The sequence below is a fragment of the Lampetra planeri genome, chromosome 15, assembly GCF_965212315.1.
Source record: "Lampetra planeri chromosome 15, kcLamPlan1.2.h2, whole genome shotgun sequence".
NCBI classification, from domain to species: Eukaryota; Metazoa; Chordata; class Hyperoartia; order Petromyzontiformes; family Petromyzontidae; genus Lampetra; species Lampetra planeri.
The window spans coordinates 10,713,188-10,735,205 of NC_136121.1; the positions used below are offsets into that span (position 1 = coordinate 10,713,188).

Consider the following 22,018-nt stretch of genomic DNA (forward strand, 5'->3'; position numbering starts at 1 on the left):
TGTACACAATTTGGACTTAACTTAAAATCGCACTCTTTAAATTACATGTTAAATCGAGTCACAACTTCAAGCGTACATTAATTAATTAAAACTGTACGTTCCCTTTTATTTTACATTCGCGCACCAAAATAAAATCTCCTGGACATTTGCGAAGAAGAGAGCTCTGGAGCTCATCAGATTCCTCCAGTGTAAATCAAGATTCTGATTCCGAAATCGCGCAAATACATCGCCGCAAAGCACCGACGACACTCCGACGCAAGACACCGTTATGCAGTTCACAACTCAAGGGGAACGCTACGACGTATTCTTCAAAAGGGCTATTTGACAAAAAAAAGTGTTCACTTTCGTATTGTAAAAAAAGTAGCCGTGCTGTGAACGGGAAGCAAAGGGGCTATGGGACACGCCGTCACGCCCGATGGGGCTGGCGGAAAAGTAAGACAAACTTGGCGGCCTTCCGTCCGCCAGCTGCGAACTCGGCCTGGGAACACGACGCTCGATAGACACCTGCCGCCACCGGTGAACAAGCACGGCGCGCAAGCCCGCCGCCACATTCACCACCGCACCTTGCCCACACTTTAACGAGGGTGTTGTTGCGTACCACCGCCATTAGGGCATGTTTACAACTTTGGACGACGTGCAAGATAAAAATAACACGTAATAAACATTCTCTTTCAAAACAATTCGTAGCGCTCAAAAGTTATTTCTCAAAAAAAAAGCCAATGAAAATTGTGCCACTTCAATCTATTACAGCTGAGAAAATGCATTCACCCAGGATGCGAATGACGCAATTTACAAGACTGCCACCAGCCCCCTATTATTTTTTGGAGAGACGGATGTTTGCAAAGCGTAGGGTTCGTCACTGTGTTGGTTAACATGGTTAAGCATCTTTAGGGCAAGGCTCTCAAATGAACAATTATCCAGCAGTTTTATTTACACAGGTGACACCTCCGTTGCTTAAGGCAAATGCAAATACAGTGCATAAGGGCTCAACAGTACCCTAATCTCGATAGGATCATGCTGAGACGATACCTTTACATGCTCTGATCATCCCCAAACATTCTAGGTCACAACCTCACTGCCACATTGCTAAAGGAGGTCAGTGATATTAAACCTAAAATTAAATGGAATACATGGAGTAAACAATGTTTTCCCCGGTGACTGCACATTCAGCTTAGCGATTTATAAATTCACATGTTGTCACATCATGGTACATCTATCTCCCGTGCTCCACCAATGTTTTCCGAACAATGGTAGATCTGACAACATGCTTACCATGCCAAGGCTTCAGTGGTCAGGTACATGGTAGAATTGGCTTGCATAGATAGTATTTAACATGTGGCCTGTTGTGTAATCCACAAGAAATGTTAAGAAAACTGGGCTCAAAAATCGACAAAATGGGCTTCAGAACATAACCTTAAGGCCCCAAAAAGTGCAAACGTAAAAAAACATTTGCTCTCTTTTCCATTTCGTTTCTTGAGGGACTGCCACACACGGCTCAGATTCCCATGACATCACGTAGTTTGCCAAAGTATCCACAGAGATCCTCTAGAAAATTGGGAGCGTGGTGACAAATCAAATATTCGCGCGAGACAAAAGCAAGCCGTTTCAAGACTGACTGCTAGTGTTGTGTCCATGTTATACGTCTGTTGGGCCCGATCCGTTCATTATTATGTGTTGGAGAGAAAATACTCATTGTAAATGTTGTTGATTTGCTCTCCAACACAACGGTGTTGCTGTACTAGTAACGAATTGGCCACGTTCTGTTTACGTGACAAACCTTACTAATTGGCTGTGTTGGGTAGTGGCGGGTTGAACAACATATTTATATTTACGTGATCTAACTCAAAAATCCTGGATTATGAACCACATTCTTGTTCACAAAAGTCCAACTCCACTGAACCACATCAGCGGCTAATATTCTTATAGGTAGAATAAACATTGGTGGTTTGTGAATTGTGGGCTGGGTTAGAATTGTGACAATTTCCAGTCGGGTTTGGGTACACTGGGAATATGTTCCCTAATATATAAATAATTGACAGCTCTTATAAACACAATTTATGGAAGCTAAATAAAGCAATAATGGTTATTCACGCTGTTGTAAATTTGAATATTGAAAGAAGTTATTGTACGCAGGAATGGGAGTTGGTAAGTTGGCAAAGGCTCCAACACTTAGTGGTCCTAAAAATAAATAATATCAGTCAGCAACAGGTTCTCATGTGCATTCTTCTCTGCACACGAAACCACAAAAATGCAAAACTACAACTATGATTGCAATCCTCGAACGTGTCACTATCACACACAGCTTCAAATACCGGGGCCTTGCAATTGCCACTCTTCAAAACGACATCGCACCACAAACGCACAGCGACCAGACCAACAGCTTGTAAAGAGTGTAAAAAAAAACTCTGTCGATAAAAAGAAACAGCACCGGCACTCGACTTAAGCGTCAACCAAACGGCCAATCCGAGAAGAAGTATTAAGCCTCGCAAAAAATGTAGAGGTGTTCATATTTAAGGAACGTGGTTGACTGAGTGATTGAGTGAGTGAGCGGGCAGTTGAGCCAGTGGATTTCCTGTCAACGTAAAAATCAGCACGGCTATGGCAATAAAAAATACCCCCTGTTCATGCAATTATTCTACTACAGTGCAAGCAAAGTATGACACATTTTATAGCTGGATCAAAAGCTTGAGAAATGTCAGAGGCCAACAACAAGTTTGGAACTTGTTTACGGCTCACATTTTTTTTAAACGAGGGCTTGGTCACCACCGAACGCTCATCAACAGGCGAGGTTTAATTTATGTTGAAAGCTGCAGCAGCAGGGTGCAGTAGCGTGCAGAAAGAAGCACATAGTGGCTCCGACAAAAGGCGCTGCTGCTGCTGGCGGTGGTGGGATATACTGTAAATGTTGTTTCTGGCGTTTCATAAACAGGCCAAGAAGTGCAGTGAGCAAAGGTTGGCACGAGAGTGAAGATTTTAAAAAAGACACAATGCTGGAAGTGAAAGACTTAAGATACTTCGAGAATATATTTTTATTTCCCTCCCCTCCCCCCCCAAAAAATGTGTTTTATGAATATCGGAGCCATACCCTTTACAAACGGCGAGCGGTGACCATAAATAGACGACGTTGAAAGTGCACGTCAAACTGTTCTTGAAATAAATGTAGTCAAGAGGTAGAGATCTGGTAATATCTCCGGTATGATACTCTTAGGTTTTTTCGGTAAAGTCACGTAGGTAAATAAATAAATAAGATGAATACAAATTATTTTTAATTATTTCTATTATTATTTCTATTTTTTTTTATTTTTACCTACGTGACTTTACCGAAAAAACCTAAGAGTATGAATCCTTGCAGTCACGAAAGCTTCAAATCTCCGGTATGAGCTTGTCCGATAAAAAAGACTTGTGTAGTATCTAGACCACAAATCATGCCTTTCCTATAGTTAATTGCATTTGTTATGACGACTATCATCAGCAAATCTACAATGTATATTTGCGTTGCAGTCTTCATTTCTCCAAATGTTCACAAACGTACAAATTGGGAAAATATGGGCTAAAGAATATGACCTGCATCCGATGCTGTAGAAATACCATGGGCATGTTTGGATTGGGAGTTGAAAACTGACAGATAGTCAATAGCACAGATGGTTGGGGGGGAGGGGAGTTTTGGACTTCATCAGAGGAGAATGAGCAACTTCCCCCTGACTAAAAGTTCACTGGAAACTTCAATGGAAATCCTCGGTTGCCAGAACAGGGAGGGCACACAGTGAAGAGCAGAGTAAGATAAGAGTGGAGAGATAGGTATGTGCATATCCATGGAGGAAGCTATTTAAATTGACCCAGGAGTGGACTGAGAATCAGTGGTGGGATTTGAGTATTGGGGTGATGTGGCATTGATTACTTGCGTGGGCGACAATTCTACTTACTGGACATCTGTCAACAAGAGCTTTATAGCTCGTCAGATTCGTCCTGTAAAAATACATATTCCTATTAAGACTCTGAAAAAGCAGCATGTTTTGGGATCATCTAGAGCTTGGAATGATGGATTTGTGGACACCGAGGAGAAGAGTTGCTTGGAAATGCGATGACGGCATGGATAAGCGTCTCCAGCAGCAGCTGGGGTAAGGAAATAGCAGATGCGAGAGATGTTGCGTGGATGGGACGTACAAGGTCCTGCAGAATTGAGATGTGAAAAGAGAAAAAGAACGAGATATCAAGGGCAACTCCAAGGTTTCAGACACAATGTGCCGTAAGTAACTTTGGCGCAAGCTTGTCTCCTCATCCAATTGCCCTTCCCAAATCTATTGTGCTAAATTGTTTATGAAATCTCAGTAAAGCTGCTCATTGTTTGAAAATTGTTATTCATTATAAAATTATTTCCATTTTATCCAGGCCTTTGTGATAGTTTAAAAGATTGCACAATTTAAACTAAGTTAAATGTGCTTTTAATAGTCTACAGAGGCTAGGCATGATGGTATTTGAAAAGCGATGACCTTTGCTAGAATATGAACAAGTACATTCTTGCTCAGTGGTGGAGAAACTTACCCAAATTCGGCTTGCCTCTCATGCGGTTTGGTTGGGCTCTTAGTCTTCATTAGAATTTATATAAATGCAATATGAGGCTAATGTTATAGAATTCTTCCAAGCTAGTTTTATCACCATTTTGAATAGAACAATTGGTCGAGGCATCATTCCACGCATGAGGTAAATTCATTCGTGTGTCAAGATTTAGTAAAAAATAAATGTTCACAAATTTTCTTCAAACGAGCAGTTCCACTTCTTTGATAATCTCCACAATTAAACAATTTTTTGTCCAGAAGCTTTCCTTTCTTTCCATACTGTGAAGGGCAAGTGTGGCATCTGGAACTTCCTCGTAATCATATGAAAATTAGTTGACTGCTGGCATAAACGATATTTTTTTCAATACACCAGCATACAATGTCCACAAATGTTAAGAATCTGTCATGCGTTATGATCCTATCTCTCTCTCTAAGGCATATCTCATTTGGAGAACTTATTAAACAGAAGGCTACAAAGTTAGGCTCAAGAGATATATATGACCAAAAGACAAGTCGGGTAAAAAAAAGTTTGCTAAAACAATAAAGATGCCAGTTGGAGGGACGAAACTGGAAAACACTTCACAGACTATGGAGATCTATGGTAGTTATTGGCCGTGGACAAAGATCAACAAGATTATCAATAGAGACGACGACAAGCGAGATCACCGATATATTTTAGGAAATTCAAACTTTATAATAATTAGGCAGACCGTAATCAAAAATAGATATTGCTTAAACGCGTAACGCGACTTCAAACACGCCGGTTTGCTGCATTTAAGCCAGCTCAGAAGCTGAGCACCAACCGTGACCAAAGTGAATAAAACAAGGAAGTGATCCACTCGCTTTTAAACTCACAGGCCGAGCCATCATTGCAAGATCACCAACGCTGGGTGTTAAGGTATGCAGCAAGCAGAGAAGCGCAGTGGCTCGGAAAAAAATACAGATGGGGTAGATGTATGTATATTGCTGAACTTCTTTCGCATCGCACGTAGCCAAAGCGCGCTGATCGGAGGCGTTGTTGTTGTCGTTGTTGTTGTTTAATAAACAAGCCAAAACTGTGCAGCTGAGCGGAGACTGGCACAATAGTGAATAGAGAAAAAACTGTGGAAAGTGAGAAGAATGAAACACACGTGTACACGTTGACTGTGCAGGACAGGGCAGTGTGGAAAAGGTGGGAAAGAACAGCGGACCCCCCACGAGTGGGACAAACGCGTGGAAGAAGATACACACATTCCTGGTTCTTTCGCTAAAGTTATGTAGAGGGGAAATAATAAAATAATATAAATATTAAACAATAAAAATTCTCACGACGTTTCGACTGCAACACGAGCAATCATCATCAGGTGTGAAATCCACAGCAAGAAAATTTGAAAAACCGCCACTTTTTCAAATTTTCTTGCTGTGGACTTCACACCTGATGATGATTGCTTGTGTTGCAGTCGAAACGTCGTGAGAATTTTTATTGTTTAATATTTATATTATTTTATTATTTCCCCTCTACGTGACTTTACCGAAAGAACCAAGAATATGAATCCCTGCAGTCACGAAAGCTTTAAATCAAAAGAAGATACACGTTAACTGTGAAAATTATCTCCCAAAAAAAAAGTACCGCACCTACATCAGCCATACCCCTACAAAATGATGAGCTGTGGCTACAAATGAATGACATGTTAAGTGCATGTCAAAACTGTTCTCGAAACAAATTCAGTCACGTGAGAGGCATACATTTGGCGATATCTCCAGCACCGTGCGCGCTTGTCCAATAAAAACTTGCGGAGATTTAATTCCCACTAAACCATGCCTTTTGCCATAGTTCACTTCCATTGGTTTTTATGATGACTGGTCATTAGAACATCTTAAATGTTTAATGCTCTCATTATTTATGTTTATGCCATTTCTGTATAAACAACGAGTAAATAGATCTGCTAATTTTGCTCCAACAAACTGGTTGCGCTTCTTTGATCGTGTCCAGAGTTATTAAGCCAATCGGGTCCAGGAGATTTAGATGTTTTTCTCCACTGTAAACGGGAGAAATTAACTTCCTCCTCTTCATGTGATAAATGGTTTTGATTTCCGAGATATATAAGATGAGAGAGGAAACTTGAGACCACAGAGTATGTATACCAAGACCACTTATTTCAGGCAGACTGGGATCAAAATTATGAAATAAAGATGAATTTGCAAAACTGAACTTGCTAATGAAAAAACGTGAAATATACTCATGTATATATACCAATGTATACCAAATATACCCAAGGGAAACGGATTCCAGTGTATATGATCTAATTTTAGATTTTAAAATATGTAATAAAAGCTAACAGTGCGCAAAGAACAGTTTCAACTTTGGAATTACACCGATAACGAAAAGGGAGCGTACAGATGAGCAGTGGCTAGATCACAGCTGATAATGACAGACGAAGATGAAACCAAGCATGATAATTTAGCTTAACCTCGGCAAAAAAATACATTCTAGATTTGAAGCTTTCGTGACTGCAAGGATTCATATTCTTAGGTTTTTTCGGTAAAGTCACGTAGGTAAAAAATTCAAATTAATAAAAGTAAAATAAAAATCACTTGATACAGCTATCGTGCTGTGACGGTTCCACCTGAAGATGGAAGCTTGTGTTGCCTCCGAAACGTCGTGATTTTTATTTTATTTAACTTTTATTAATTTAAATTTTTTACCTACGTGACTTTACCGAAAAAACCTAAGAATATAAAAAAAAGATATGTTGCAATGTTACCAAAAGGGCTCAAAAGCAACAGTAAACTTCCTGTAGCGTCGCTCGACTTCCCACACCAGAAGGTGGTCGATGCCTTTCTGGGAAAAGTGACACTTTGTAGAGTGTGTACAACAGTGTGGCGTCAGGGCAGGCTCTAGCGCTGCACATGCCTTCTGGGGTCAATAGAAAATCCCTCATTGACAGCTGACAGCCTCAGTGGCATGCATTACTGCTTCCCTGTAGTGTAATTTACTCCTAGAGGCATTCATAAATAAATAAAAACCCTTTATCAAATATTAAATCACGCCTTTTTCATGAATACAAACTAAACGTTATTTCCCATTGCTTTTAGCAACCGATATTGAATGCAACACTTATAATTGAATTCGCCAAAGATTCAGGTAAAATGGCAAAGCTCTTGAACGATTGACTTAAGCCAGGCTTTATTTCCATATAAAGCAATACTTGCTTACAGCGAAGCACCAATCACAAAGAATTAATCTGCAGTTGCCATGAACTCAATCACTGCTAAGATATACTAAGCACAAGCCCTTGGCTGGTTTCTGTGCTAAGATGTTTTTTTAGTACTTTGTTCCACTTCCTCTGCATCACTGCCCCCCTGCCTCCTCAGAAGCTTTTCTCAGCTCTAGCCAGATAGCCACACTTCCCTCAAATCACCCAAGCACAGTCGAGGAAAGCCCACAGCAAAGCTTATCGATATTCTGTAAGAGCATTAGAAGGGTGGGGCCGAAAAGTGGTGGCATTACGTCTTAACATCTTTTACTCAAATGGGCAGCTTTAGAGCTTTAGCCTGGACCCAGAAAGCAATCCGCACACTTTTCTGCAAATGCAGCTCATGCAGACATACCATCAAGCGAGGTTTGTTTTTTCTGTCCGGGCTGCACTGCACAAAACCAAGCGCTCCATCTCACCCCTAACTGACACACTTCAGGTTCTAACTAGAACCCAAGACAGAGTTCTGCTCATTGTGCATTATCATCATCAGCAGCAGCATTTATTGCTCCACTGCTGGACAAAATCAATCATCGAAAAGCCATAGCAATCCCTCACGGTTTCGCAATGCAACGGTCAATCTAGCTCCGGCATTGGATGCCTTCTTCGATGTGTTCCATCCATTGGCTGCCATTCCTTCATCGATCTCGACCATCGGCCATCATTCCTTATGAACATTTTTATTTTACCAGGTATTTTACCAGCTATGTAGAGCTCTTTTTAAGAAGCGACCTGGCGACAAATGATAGCTCAACGAAGTGGCTTATTATGTGGACATTAATAGCAGCCAAATACTCTTAAACGCACGTCGATTCTAAATGTGTAGGGAAAAACCGGAGAACCCAGAGAAAAATCCACACGGCCACGGGGAGAGAGATACGCAAACTCTGAACATACAACAGGCGTCAGGGTTGGAATCGAACCCACGACCTCCTGTGTACCAGGCGAGGTGGTTAACATCTCGCTGCCGTGGCACCCTTGACATGTACTGCCCAAACCTACTTACGTTTCTTGAAAGTCAATGTCTCTACCCTGTGTATGTTATCTGTTCCGCGAGTTTCTCTGTCTGTCAGCGTAATTCAAAGCACGCACATTTCCATGCTTATTTGTGCCCTTTTCAGCTTTTATTCCATGCTCTTTATAAATGTCTACATTTAAAATGTATCTTCAAACCAGCTTTGCATCTTTAATTAAGTTATTCAATAATTTCCAATAGTTAAATTCCATTGTCTGTTTTCATGTCAATGTAATCAGCAAATCAGCAATCAATTATATTTTTCCAATATTGTTTGCGCCTTTATTTATACAATCCAGTTTTCAGAAACCATCTGCCATTGTCACTGTGAATAACGTTGGTAAAAGAGTGTATTCTTGTCTTCCGTACTCATATGCATTTTGTTACTTTCTTCATGCAATCTCAGTGTAGCAGCAAACATGACCTTGTAACCAATTCTCCCGTGTGCATGCACTGTATTTGCAGTGCTGCAACGATGAATACATTCAAAATATTAAATCATTCTGCTGATGCTGATACTCATCTAATTGTGCAAGTAGAAATCAATGACCTCTACTATAGAACTGTTTATTGAACTATATATCCCACATGCATACCACTACGGAGATGTGTTGCACGATAAGGGCGCAGACAGAATCAGTTGATGAATGGAACCATTAACCCAAAACCAAAGGGAATCGTCCAAACGCGGAGGGGGGGGGTGTCGTTTTGGCATTTGTACTGTACTAAAACTTAGCTAAAACACTAGGGGTTGTTAGTCCCTGAGTAATCTATTATATTGGTCAGACTCAGCCGCTTGGCATGAATGATCAATAGCAGACCAAGTTAGCCCGTGACATACTTCTTATGTTACTTATAGACCTGACCGCATGGATTTAATGATCGATTGCAGGCCAGGTGGTCAGAGAATGATAAAATCCCTGGACTCCCACGTGTTACTACAATATGACAAAACAGCTCAACTCCCGTAATGGCACCGAGGTTTTGTGGAGCCATTTTGCCTTCACGCACCCTCGCAATAATCAGCCGCATCTGTGGAAAGCAACTTTTTCAGTGTAATCTAAGCAAAGTTCGACCACAAATTAACTAAAAAAAAGAGTAACTCCCCTAGATATTTCGAAACTAAGTTTTGTAACTGCTAGGCACTAAAAGACAATGGGACTTTCCATAGTAAGGCTATACTACAGCACAATCGGCACAATACTCCAGCCTTCTACGTAGCTTGTCATACTGCCTTTACTCCCTGATGGAGAATGACAGCCTGGAGGGGTTTAAAACACTTGAGTCGTCATTTTAAATGGGCCATCTGAGAAATCCAGCTCGGTACTTTAGTGTTCAACTCAATTTAAAAAAATCTAGTTCAAATCACGGAGCAGATAAAAAATAATATGGGTTTGTAGTAAGTCAGCAGTGGTTACGCTATCACATTATGAGCCTTACAACAATAGCACTCTGGCATTTCAACTTTATGGGTTCAGTATGCATTCTCCGGGTTCTTTGAGTGAGAAAACACTTTACCTCTGCCTCTCACGTCTCGCAACATTAATAAAGCCCGGTGTTTTGTAAACATTTCATACTCAACTACAAGGTAATTGTCATTATCAGCCACTGCTGAATGAAGGCCTCCTCAAGGAAATCGGTATCTCTCACGTCCTGCGATGTAACGAGTCACCCACGGCCTGAGCCAAGAACTTATTTTACGTATTTATTTTTCTGTGATTTTCTTTCCTTTCATACACTTTGCGCTCCGATGGTTTGTTGTATTGTTTGTCGCTGTAACTTTCTGACCCGCCCCGCCTGGACGACTGTTGAACAAAAAGAGCATCATAGCTCATCGGATTTCTCCACGATAAATACAAGATTCCGATTGCGATTTCAGCGCTCCATCTCCTCGGTGGATGGCCCTCTCAGATACATTCCCTCACATCGGCTGCGATGCCATTGTTATTTTGGACAATCATCCCTTTGAGACTTCACGCGTCCAGGCCAAGCAACACTTTTCTCAACAGTCTAGGTACGTTCTGAATTAAACAGTTATTCCTTTACATATTACAACACCTGAGGCAACCATGCACGAACTGTGCAAAGTCACCCTAAAATACTGTACTGACACAGGAGACCGTGCGTAGTCAAGGGAAACAAACCATAACAATAAATGATATTCAAACTGTTCCTCAGCTTTCCGAATGGGCAGTTTCACTCGCAGGGTTTCATGAACTAAGTATTTATGATAATTTTGAGTTAAAGCTTTCGTGACTGCAGGGATTCATATTCTTGGTTCTTTCGGTAAAGTCACGTAGAAGGGAAATAATACAATAATACAAATATAAAACAATAAAATTATCACGACGTTTCGACTGCAACACAAGCAAACATCATCAGGTGAAAGAACCAAGAATATTTATGATAAATTTAACTTTATTTCACTGAAGCCATGATGAGTTTTTAGTGAGGCCTACTGAAGCGTACTTATTAAAAACAAACCCTTCTATCAAAGCACCGATTTCCATAGCTAAATCGTATCAATTAATAGGTAATTTTTTTCTTTAGTTTTGACGAAATATTTGCTTTGAAATTTCGGGTGCGGTAAAACGTAAAAAAATTGGAACAGCTCCTGCCTAAATCGGGAGCGTTGGAAGACGGTATTCCTCCAGCCGTCACGCAACAGATCTGCACCTGTGGATTCAGAGCTCTGCATTCATTCATGCGCATCTCCCCTCTGTTGCTGCGATTAGAATACCAAAAATACCAGATTTCAGTTTCCTTTTTTTTCAACAAATGAAAAAAACCTGTCTCAAAATTGACGTTTTGCACAAGTTGATGTTCGCCAATTGTGCGTGTTGTTGATGTGAAATTAGATTACCAATGTTTGCTTACTCTGGAAGTTGAAATTCAGTTTTTTTTTCCCTTTGTGTCTCTTACACTGCTGACTGTGACATGCCAAGTGACTGTCAACTTCAACCGTGGGTAGAAAAGGTTTGGGCCCTAAAATCTCTGCAGGGGGATCAAAAATATGCAAGTTTTCCATGCACCAGCCCGTACTAAGCACACCGTGAAAATGCATGAGTCGCAAATGTTAAGTCTATGGAGTTGTTTGGGGTACTACTACCTCTCTTTACATGTAGGTCTCACTAGTAGTGACCCTGTTTGCCCATCTGTGCCAAGTCCCATTTTCAATGTGAATATGGAGTACGGTTACAAGCCGTGGGTATTTTTTTTTAAAAGGGACTTAAAAAATTAAATCGGACAAATTTGCTGCTTTCATTTCTATTCACGTTTAAAAACAAAACTATGTTTATACGATAGCCAGTGAGACGTGCCAACAATAAAAAGACATTTGGCAGCTTGCGTTGCTCACAAGCGCATTAACTTTACAGTGCGTGTTTAATTGAATTTTACTACCCCCTTTCTTTGCTCAGATATAGGGCAACTGTATAAAATAATTGGCCTGAGATTTAGAAGTTATCTCTTTTAATGTGAAAGCAATGCCATTTTTTCGGCCATTGCTTGCGTTTTGTACGCCACAGCCAATGAACTGCCCCTTATATTTTAATCAACATACACCCGAAATGGCCACACCCAATTTGAGAGGGCAGGAAACACTACGACTGGCAGGATTTTTTTGTTTAAAGCTAAACATCGACAAATTAAACAATTATGACTCCAAATACATCTTTCGGATTCACCACCCCCCCCCCAAGCTTAGCTATATTTTAACAAATATAATACATTAATGAAAGGCTTTGTAAGCACCGTTGAGAAGTTTACAGCAACCAGGGTGTATAAAACTCCCGATGCAAGTTACAGAACTTAAATACTCACAACGTGGGTCAATTCACATATTCATAATAAGGCTTCCAATACCACACACAAAAAAGCACGGCTTATTAATGCAACCGGACCGCACCAAAAAAACCTTTCCCTTGAATGCTCCCAGTCGCGGGGAGTAGCCTCGCCGCGTGTGTGAAGGTAAATGGTGGAAGGCCATTTCTAGGTTTTCCAAATACAGCACTGCATGTCCTTCGACAAATGACCTCCCAATCAAGCATTTATGTCAACTTTAAATGCCACATTCTTCATCCCACTTTTTTTTTTAAAGCAGAACACGCAAGCTGCACCCAAATTGCTGATAAACATGCTGGATTTACAGTGTGAAAGAACCACGTACATGTACAGTCCCTTCGTCAATCCCACTCCTGGATGATGGCCTCTCCCAATCATTGCAGGATCTGGGGGGTTTTGACCATACTTCACCGCTCTGGTCAGAGCGGGTTTGTAATGGCAGGCAGCACACGTGAACAGAGTACAGGACAGCAATGGATGTTTTTCTGTGCTGCCCCCTCTACTGCCAACAATGTCGACCAATAGGAACATTTCCGTTTAGAGACCAGTGATTTTATATTCACCAACAAATGTATGATCGCTCCACTGAACTGCTTTGAAAAAGCCAAACAACCTATTTTAAAAAAATTCAAAAGCATCAATGTTTAATAACATACATTAAAAAAGAACAGTTGTGCTATTCGATGGATAAAAAATATACTTCTGGGGCCTATATCTTTGGGTTACAATACAGTGTTGAAGTGTAAGGGCATCTTGAACATTGTGAAACAATTGATAAATTCACCGTTCAAAGCACTAACTTGACACCTATTAGTTACTATCAAGGCTGGAGCTATAGTCACAGATCGGCACTGCTTGGATGATATTGCAAAATCAAGCTTTATCCTTGTTAATGTCCCTGCAATCCAAAGCCAGTCTTCTCAATCTGGCCAATCCCTTCGTCTATGGTTCCAAAACAAAATATATTCTGAGGCTAAATTATTTTTTTGGCACCAAGGACATGCACAAGGCCATAACCAAACTCCATTGTAGTCAACCCCTGCGTTGCATTAATCAGCCAAAGGAGGCTTGGTTAACGCCGTCAGTCTATGACCAGCAATGGGGGTTCATAAACATATTTTTTATATAAAGAACAGTTATTTGTTTCTTTCGGTTAAGTCACGTCTAAAGATAAAATAATAAATTAAATTAAATAATAGAATACGACGTTTCGATTGCAACACAAGCAATCATCATCAGGTATAATGAAATAGCGACATAAAATCTAACCAGAAAACTATAGACAGACATATTAGCAGACAGATATCACCAAGATACATAGCGAGAGCAACACAGGTAACAGAGAGGGGTGATCGTCTCTGTGTGGTGGCCTTATCTTTAGACGTGACTTAACCGAAAGAAACAAATAATAATTCCTGCAGTCACGAAAGTTCTAAAATTAAGATATAAAGAACAGCTTTGTTCTTATCGATTTCAAATTGGTAAAACGATTTCGTCACTGCTCATGTACAGCTTGTGACAGAGATAACCACTTTGCCCAGGAAATTACATTTCAAAGAATCTAGGATTTGTTTTTCCAATTTCTATGAAAAAGATTTTCATATTTTGGAGATATAAAATGACATCTGGACAATTTGAATAGAAAAGTAGCTGAATGATTTCCACACAAATGTAAATCCAGCGATTATAACTTGCATTGTATCACGTTCCAATTGCTAATAATACACTTTCATAATATATTCCCATGAGTCAAGTTTTAAAACAATCATATCTTAAAGAGGCATTTCATACTCATCTGCCTCACAAGCCATTTAAGCCAGCAATCACACAATTAACGAAAAAACTTAAACGGCTATCGGATGACATACTTCTAACAACGTCATTAGCATTTTTAACTTGATCCATTTCGAACCAGACAGCTTTAACTACTTTTAAGTCAAATTGCTACCTGTCCGACAGTAATGACAGCGACATGGATGAAAACCACATTTAATATCTCACATGTAAATGACGTACTGTATACATCCACAATAAACGACTTCAATGACAAAAAGCAGCAGCAGCAGCAAATTACTTTACTTCCCCGGCCTTTGGCGACAATAGTCACGACTGATACCGTACGTCACACACCAGGAGGAATCACTCGACGCCAAGCACAATTCGCCAAAAATGTAGCCAAAGTAGGGTGGCAATGCCACCGAAATGCCACTTGGCTAAAAAACATGTGTTTGCAGTACAATGCAAATTGTGCAGCAGAGTGTATGCAAATGTGCAGCCCCACCTCATACCACATGCTACCCAGCAGTCGGTGATGCAGGTCAAGCTCAATCATTTATTTAATAAATACACTATAAATGATTGCCGCATGCGAGTGAAATGCTATCATTCCAGTTTGAAGCTTACAGCCGGTTTCTGTTGCTGGCCCATGTTCTATGTTCACCGATGGTCGAGGTTTATATTTTCATCCATTGTAAAATTCTACATTCGAGTCATCCTGTGCACTTCGGTTTTTTTTTTGGAATCCGGGTTGTTAATATAAATAAATGATTGCATCTGTAGATGCTGCAAATGGCAACTGTTGAGACGCGTATTTGCCACTGCTCGAGCACATCACGGAGATGTGAGGCACTCACAACATGCGGTCATGGCTAACATCTTAAACACTGAAACGGGAAAGCTGACAGCATGAATCAAATCAACTGACATTGGGGGTGAGGGGGAAAAAAAAACTTGATTATGGGCAATAAGGGGGCTAAACTTGTTTTCTTTCATACCTGTACCCAGGGAAATCATTTTATAGGGCCCATTGATTTTGAAAGATCTGTACCCATCTTCTATTTCAGCACGAGATTAAATTCTGCAAAATGCTGCGCCTCGGCACATTTTATTTTTTTGCTTTGCGCAAAAAAAGATATTTCACAACATAAAATTGCACACGTGACACAAACACTTACCTCGTGAAACCAGGGTAAGGAAATCCATCCTGTTGTACTCCATTGGGAGAAAGGAATCCAAAATTATTCCCATTTGAAAAGTTGGAGATGCCCGAGGCGGACGAGGTGGCAACGGACGGACGAAAGGATGTGGCAGATGCCGAGTAGGGCAACTGAAACTCCACCCCTTCCCCGAATGGGGAGCCCGCTGCCACGGATGTGCTCATACTCATGGCGCAGTAACTGAGTTCATCCAACTCTCTCTTAAGCACGCCCGGCGTGCAGATGTGTAAATCACAACCAGAGTCTTCCTCTTTGACGTTGGCACGGCTCGCAGCGGTGTCACCCCTGGACGGACCCGGAAATGACCCCCTTTCTGTGTGCCTCGCACTGGAGTCCATGTCCCCGTATGTGTGTAAATTCGAATCAAAACCCATCAGCTGAGGTCCCCCATATGCTGACGGACTCTCGAACGACTGGGGCTCCACCTTAATTGGCCTGTTTGGCTGCATGTTTCCATGAGAGAAGTGGCTACAATCTGCTCCAACGTCAGCTTCTGGTTTCATCAAAACATGTGTTTCTGAACGTTGCTGCGGCTGCTGTTTCTCCTGTTTCACAGAAATATTTGCTGACTGCTGATGAAGCTGCTGAGACTGCTGCTGCTGTTGCTTCTGTTGTTGTTGCTGCGGCTTTGATCCGAGAGCTGTCGAGGCAGGGCTTGCCATGCTCTCTTGAGCACCTGCAGAGTCGTCGCCAGGCTTGACACTTTGGAACGGGCTAACCCGAGGACCAACGTGAGAAAGGTTTGACGGTGAAGAGCGCAAGTCCTCACCTAAAAAGAAAACCGTATAATGACATACACAGACATTCGCTTTAGTTCGTACATTTTATGATGTGTTAATAGGAATACAGCAAGCAGCACATTTAATGGAACTTACGTGCTTTTCATTTTCACAAGGTCAGGTCATGGAATCTCTAGGGTTACTACTCATGAGATTCTGTGTTATTGGTAATTAAAGAAAAATACACCATTATCATATACATAACATTACTGTGCATGCAGATGTATATAAACTACACCATACCCTTGAAGAGGAAGATGTAATGTAAAATCAAATTTGGTTCATGAATAAATCGTAATGCCTCCATTTTAAAAAGCCCCACAGGAAATCAATAATGCATGCATCTTCCAATATCTTGGCATATGTCTTTGCATTTTATTACCAACCCCAATTCTGCACCCAAGCAAGTGGCACACTTATTTCATTTGTGTATACATATTTAACAAAACATCAATATTATTGACTTGCCGAATCTACACGATTACTTGCCATACTCTTCCTGTTTCATTGCCGCTGCCAAGCCAAGTATGCAAGCATGACTCACACACTCCATCTTCCTCTGCACAGCTCCAAACTGTAAACAGTGGCAAGATAGGTCTACCTGACCTGCGGTGATTAAACTACAGTACGGTACTCTGTACATTCTATTTATCGCATCACCATTTTAGGAAGTGATACCGCCAGTGTGCCAATCACAACAATGTCAAACTATAATTTGTCAGGACTTTTCATTTACAGCATTTATCCATAATTTCTGAGTCAATAACTCACGGCAAGTTCTTTTCCAAACTAGTCAAAAACGTCACATTATAAATCAAAATCCAATATCGCTGTATAAATAAATAAAAATATTTTTTTCGACTACACACAAGCCGTGCTGCTCGCCCCTCGGCTGTGCCAATATCTCACCCTGAAAAATAGCCGCGTCAACGTCCTGAGAAGAGCTGTCGCCGAGCAGGTCGAAGTTCCCACCATCGGCCATGTACAGCCCCATGGATTCTGCCACCGTCTTGAAGAGCTCCTCGGGCACCGAGGTTTCGTCATCCAGGATGCAGAGGGAGGACACCTCACTGTCCTGAACCAGTTCAGCCCACGAAGACCCAGTGCCACCGCCGGACTTTTGTTGGCCTGGTCTCCCTGGCGAGCCCTGGTCCTCGGGGAAATCCATGTTGGAAAGTGGCCTCGTGTCCCACGTCAGCAATTTATCTTCTCTCTTCACCAACTCAGACTGCTTTTGGGTTAGAGGCTCCGGATACTGTTGTTGCTGCTGCACAGAGCCCTCAGTCCCCATTATCTTTCCGGATCGCTGGGAATCCGATCATGGAGGCACCGACACTTTCCAAATCTTACAAAAACAAAAAAACACACAGAAATGCCACACGCTTTAGTATTTTTGCAAAATATCAGTCATTCTAACTCGTGTTATATTCCGCGGTCGACATACAACACCGCGAGAGCAGAAGGCGCATGCGGTGATACGGTGTGTTAACACCCAGAAGATGACAACATTCAAGGAAACGTAACTAGGTCACGGCGTTTTTTTTTAACTCGTTATAGAGTAGCAAGACGACTGGAGACGATTCCATGCCTACCCCTACCCCTAACACAAACCTAATATCCAACATACACTGGTTAGTAAATGTGCTTAACTTAACACATTCGACATTGCATCTTGCGTCTTTAGCATATTTGCTTTACAGTGCATCACTGCACAGCACGTAAACACAACACGGACGGCACACGTCTAAAATGCGTGGCACTTTGCATGACACATTACGGCAATGTATTTAAACACGGCAGTTCATCGCAACTCCACGGTGCGTTCACGGCACAGTATAACATTACAAGTCGATACGCCGTTACACTGTTCACGCGTGCAGTACACACCGCACAGCGACGTACACGTGCGGCAGTACACACACGTGCCCTGCACTGTAAGCACAGCACGGTGCAGCGCACACGCTCATCGCAGGGGCGGCGGCGGCGTCGCGCTCTTACAGTACCAAAGTCTGCGTTTATTTACGTCCCGCCGACTAACCCAATTACAGCGCCACCAAACTCACGCGGCCGTCGTTGGCGCAGTTAACCCGTTCCAAGCCACCACACCCCGGCGGGGCATGCCCCCTCGGCTCGGGCATGGCCACCACGGAGGGGGGGGGGCATGACCATCCCGGGGGGGGCATGGCCCCCCCTGGCAGGGCATGGCCAAAGGGAGGGCCAGGAGGCAAGAGGTGCAAAAGGAAGACCAGACGCATTTGGAAACGCGTTAAAGGGCATGGAGTAGACTGGCCGGAATGAAAAATGCTGGAGGGCTATGACATTGAGGGCTGCTGGGAAGGGAAGAAGGCAGTCTGGCGAAGAGGCGTGCAGCGATGTGACAGAAGGGCTGAGAGCGAGGCAAGGAAGGGGGTAGTGGCATGGCAGGGAGAGCTGCGAGGCAGGGAAGGCTAGTTGGGATGGGAATGACTGGTAATAGGGTATTTCAATACTGTTAATAGGGCATGGCAGACATGAGGGCAAAATTCGACATAAAGGCGGGCATGTTAATGGCAAGGGTAAAGCGATCTGAAATGGGCAAGGCCAAGTGAGCTTTGAGATGACAGCCAAGCTGGGGGGGGGGGATACACTGCGTGACTGTGGTAATTGAGGCAGTAGTGTCAGACGGAGCTCGATATAAACAGGGTAGAGCAAGCGAGTTGGGGATGGGCAGGGTAGGCGGTTCAAGCAAACAAACAAACACAAACAAGGCAAGAAGACGGGCGGTGTGCTTAGCTTGAAGGGGGCAGGAGAGCTGGGAAGGGCAGAGCAAGGTGGGGAGGGGAAGCTGGGATATATGGGTCAGATGTGGATCAGATGTGTGGCAGGGGACACGTCCGTTTCACTCTCGCACCTCTTGTCCGTCGATCGTCAATCTTCGTCCCGGTGGTAGAAATGGAATCGAAGCCTCCCCTCCTCGGTCCTCCTCCACCTCCTGGTGCCGTGAACAGCTCCAGTACCACCTCTTCCACCTCTTCCTTCACCTGAAGAATTGCGACCTCTTCTTTAGTCCATTTCTGATTTCCTCCGATGCTTTCACGTCTCTTTAACCTCCTCTGCCGTCCCTCCCCACCTGTTAACCTCTTCTCGTTTCTTCACTTCATACGCGATCACTTTGTCTCCTCTTCACCGCCTTGTTTCCCTTCGAGTCACCTCAACTACCATTGGAACCTCATTTGCCAGTAACAAAATATGATAATAGTTTTTTTTACCCTTTTATCTGGCAACAAAACTGACACCTTTTTTTACCACCTCAACCAATTCACGCTTCTCTCGGGATGTATTTCTCCTCCTCCACTTCTTCCGCACCTCTTCTCCCCGACAACCCGGTGGGTGTCGTGTAGTCGAAGTTAGTGGGGGGGCTGTAGTTTACGAGACGTATATTATCATCGACTTCACTCGCCACGCAAAGCGCAGCGCTAACAACTTAAGCGGCGCTTACCAACAACTTCAGCGACGCGTTCGGGCCGCCGGCTGGACGACTTCCCACCCACCCCACCACCCACTGCAGTCCAAGTCCCCCCCCCCACACACACCACCACAGTCCGTCTCTCTCGTCAATCTCGACGTCCCCTTCGTGATTTCCCTCCTGCGCAGCCTCGCCACCAGTGGAGCCCGCGCTAGGCCGCAGGGCGCCCCGACCCTCGACCCGGGGTAGAGGGGGGGGAGCCCCGTGGGAGGAGGATGATGATGATGGAGGGAACGAACCCAAACGCCACTCGCTTCAATCACCTCGACAAGACGACGACGACACCTGTGTAACCCACACAACAATCACTGCTCGCTCACCGATTCGCTAATTCACGAAACTCACTTTGGCCACCAACTCAACTAGCACGTCGCAATGCTCGATGGTGCAGTTTGGTTTAGTCGCAGTAGTTAATAAGCTCTCACACACCCACCACCCCCCACCACCACCACCTACAACTACGAGCCACAGCTACTGTGGTCGACTTGTCAGCTGTCGAAGGTTAACCCATACCGAGAACGACGACTGATGCCACCACCACCACCATTGCTGGCGATGTAACTACGATCTGCCACCGACCGATCGCGATGCCGAATTGTCACCGTCCACTCACCCGTCACCGGATTCCCTACCTACAACCACCACTGGCCGCCAAATCCTACGGCTACCACCACCTTCGTCGTAGTCGTCTTTGTCAACTCCCCAAACCTTAACCAATCGCGCAGACACGCGCACTGTATGTATGCCTTCCACTCTCTCGCACTTTTTTAACAGTGGTTTAAATGCTTTTTTCACCCCCTTCCAAAGAATAGAATCGGGCCAATATTGCCACGGTGGTCTTCGCCTACGGCAAATAGCCCTGGTGTTAAAGAATAAGAGATTAAAAACTAATATAATACGTCTAGCAAGTACAACATTCGCCTCGGATCTTTTTCTCCCCCCTACGAGGTTCTTCTCGCTACGTCCGCCCGACCACGGGGCTGCTCTTGTTTACCGGGGGGGGGTAGGGGCGGGGCTGGAGGGGGGCGGGGCTGTGGGGGGCTAAAGAAGGCGTGGTCAGCTGGAATGGGCGGGGCTACTACGGGGGCGGGAAGGTTTATTGCGAGGGGCGGGGCTGAGCGGAGGAGGTCGCGGTGGACGGGGCATTTGGGGGAGGGGCTGGAGACACCCCCCCACCACCACCCCCCCTTGCTCACCCCCCCACCCCTCCCACTTGCACACACCCCACCACCCCTCCCTCCTTGCTCACCCCCCACACCCCTCCCCCTTGCTCACCCCCCCACACCCCTCCCCCTTGCTCACCCCCCCCCACCCCTCCCCCTTGCTCACCCCCCCCACACCGCCTTCTCGCGTCAATAGACTTGGCGGGACAATGAGACGTGTTTGCGAGCGCCCATTGAGGCGACGGGTGACGATAACCTTCATCTAAACAGTGTATTCGTCGCAGGTTGATGAAATAATAATGACGGTGATTAGTATTAAAGCAAACGTATTTAGCCGACGCTGTCGCGCGCGAGATGACACGGTTGCTTTGACCCCACCCCGCCCCCCTCAAAAATATTTCGGGCTGAGCACACCTAGAGGACGCACCGCTTGCACTTGAGTTTACAAACAACAACAAAAAAAAGAGGCGAATTTGGCGGGAATCGAACGCGGTCAGGGAGGGGCAGCAAGAGGGCACGCTGGCTCCCACGTGACGTCACCGCTATCCGGGAGTAGGCGATGCCCGCGTGACGTCACGTCCTAACGACGACGAGGGGGGGAGGGGTTACGGGCGGGGAGATATGTGCGGGGGGGGGGCGTGAAGAGGCGGGGCAGAGGAGGGGGTCGAATGGGTTCGTTTGGGAGGGAGAATTGGGTTCAAGCGCGGGGAGGGGCAGCGCAGGGGGGAGGGGTGAAGAGGAGGGGGGAGGGGTAGCGGAGGAGGGGAGGGGCTTCCATGGGTGGCTGCGGCGGGGGAATGACGTCACGCCAGAGTTTCTGGTTGCGCGATTAACACCGTCGTCGTCGTCGCCATCAGCCCGGTTGTCATGGCAACCGCTGACAAACACCGCCACCTTTGTGCATATCCTCATTGCCATCGTCAAA

At 44.0% G+C, this 22,018-nt stretch overlaps 1 protein-coding gene across 2 annotated transcripts in view; it reads right to left on the reverse strand.

The window, feature by feature from the left end:
- The window catches only part of LOC144722721 (mineralocorticoid receptor-like), a 91,390-nt gene extending 70,471 nt beyond the window's left edge, over window positions 1–20,919 (reverse strand). The window contains exons 1-4 of one of the 2 annotated variants that reach the window (XM_078601069.1): window positions 20,544–20,919; window positions 19,316–20,215; window positions 17,335–17,770; window positions 15,605–16,415 (exon numbers count right to left, since the gene is read on the reverse strand). In XM_078601069.1, the coding sequence (XP_078457195.1) occupies window positions 15,605–16,415; window positions 17,335–17,716 (1,193 nt within the window). In that variant the 5' untranslated portion in view covers window positions 17,717–17,770; window positions 19,316–20,215; window positions 20,544–20,919. Of the gene's footprint in view, window positions 1–15,604; window positions 16,416–17,334; window positions 17,771–19,315 lie in introns of both variants that reach the window. The other variant, XM_078601070.1, reaches the window with a different exon arrangement.
- Window positions 20,920–22,018: the final 1,099 nt, after the last annotated feature.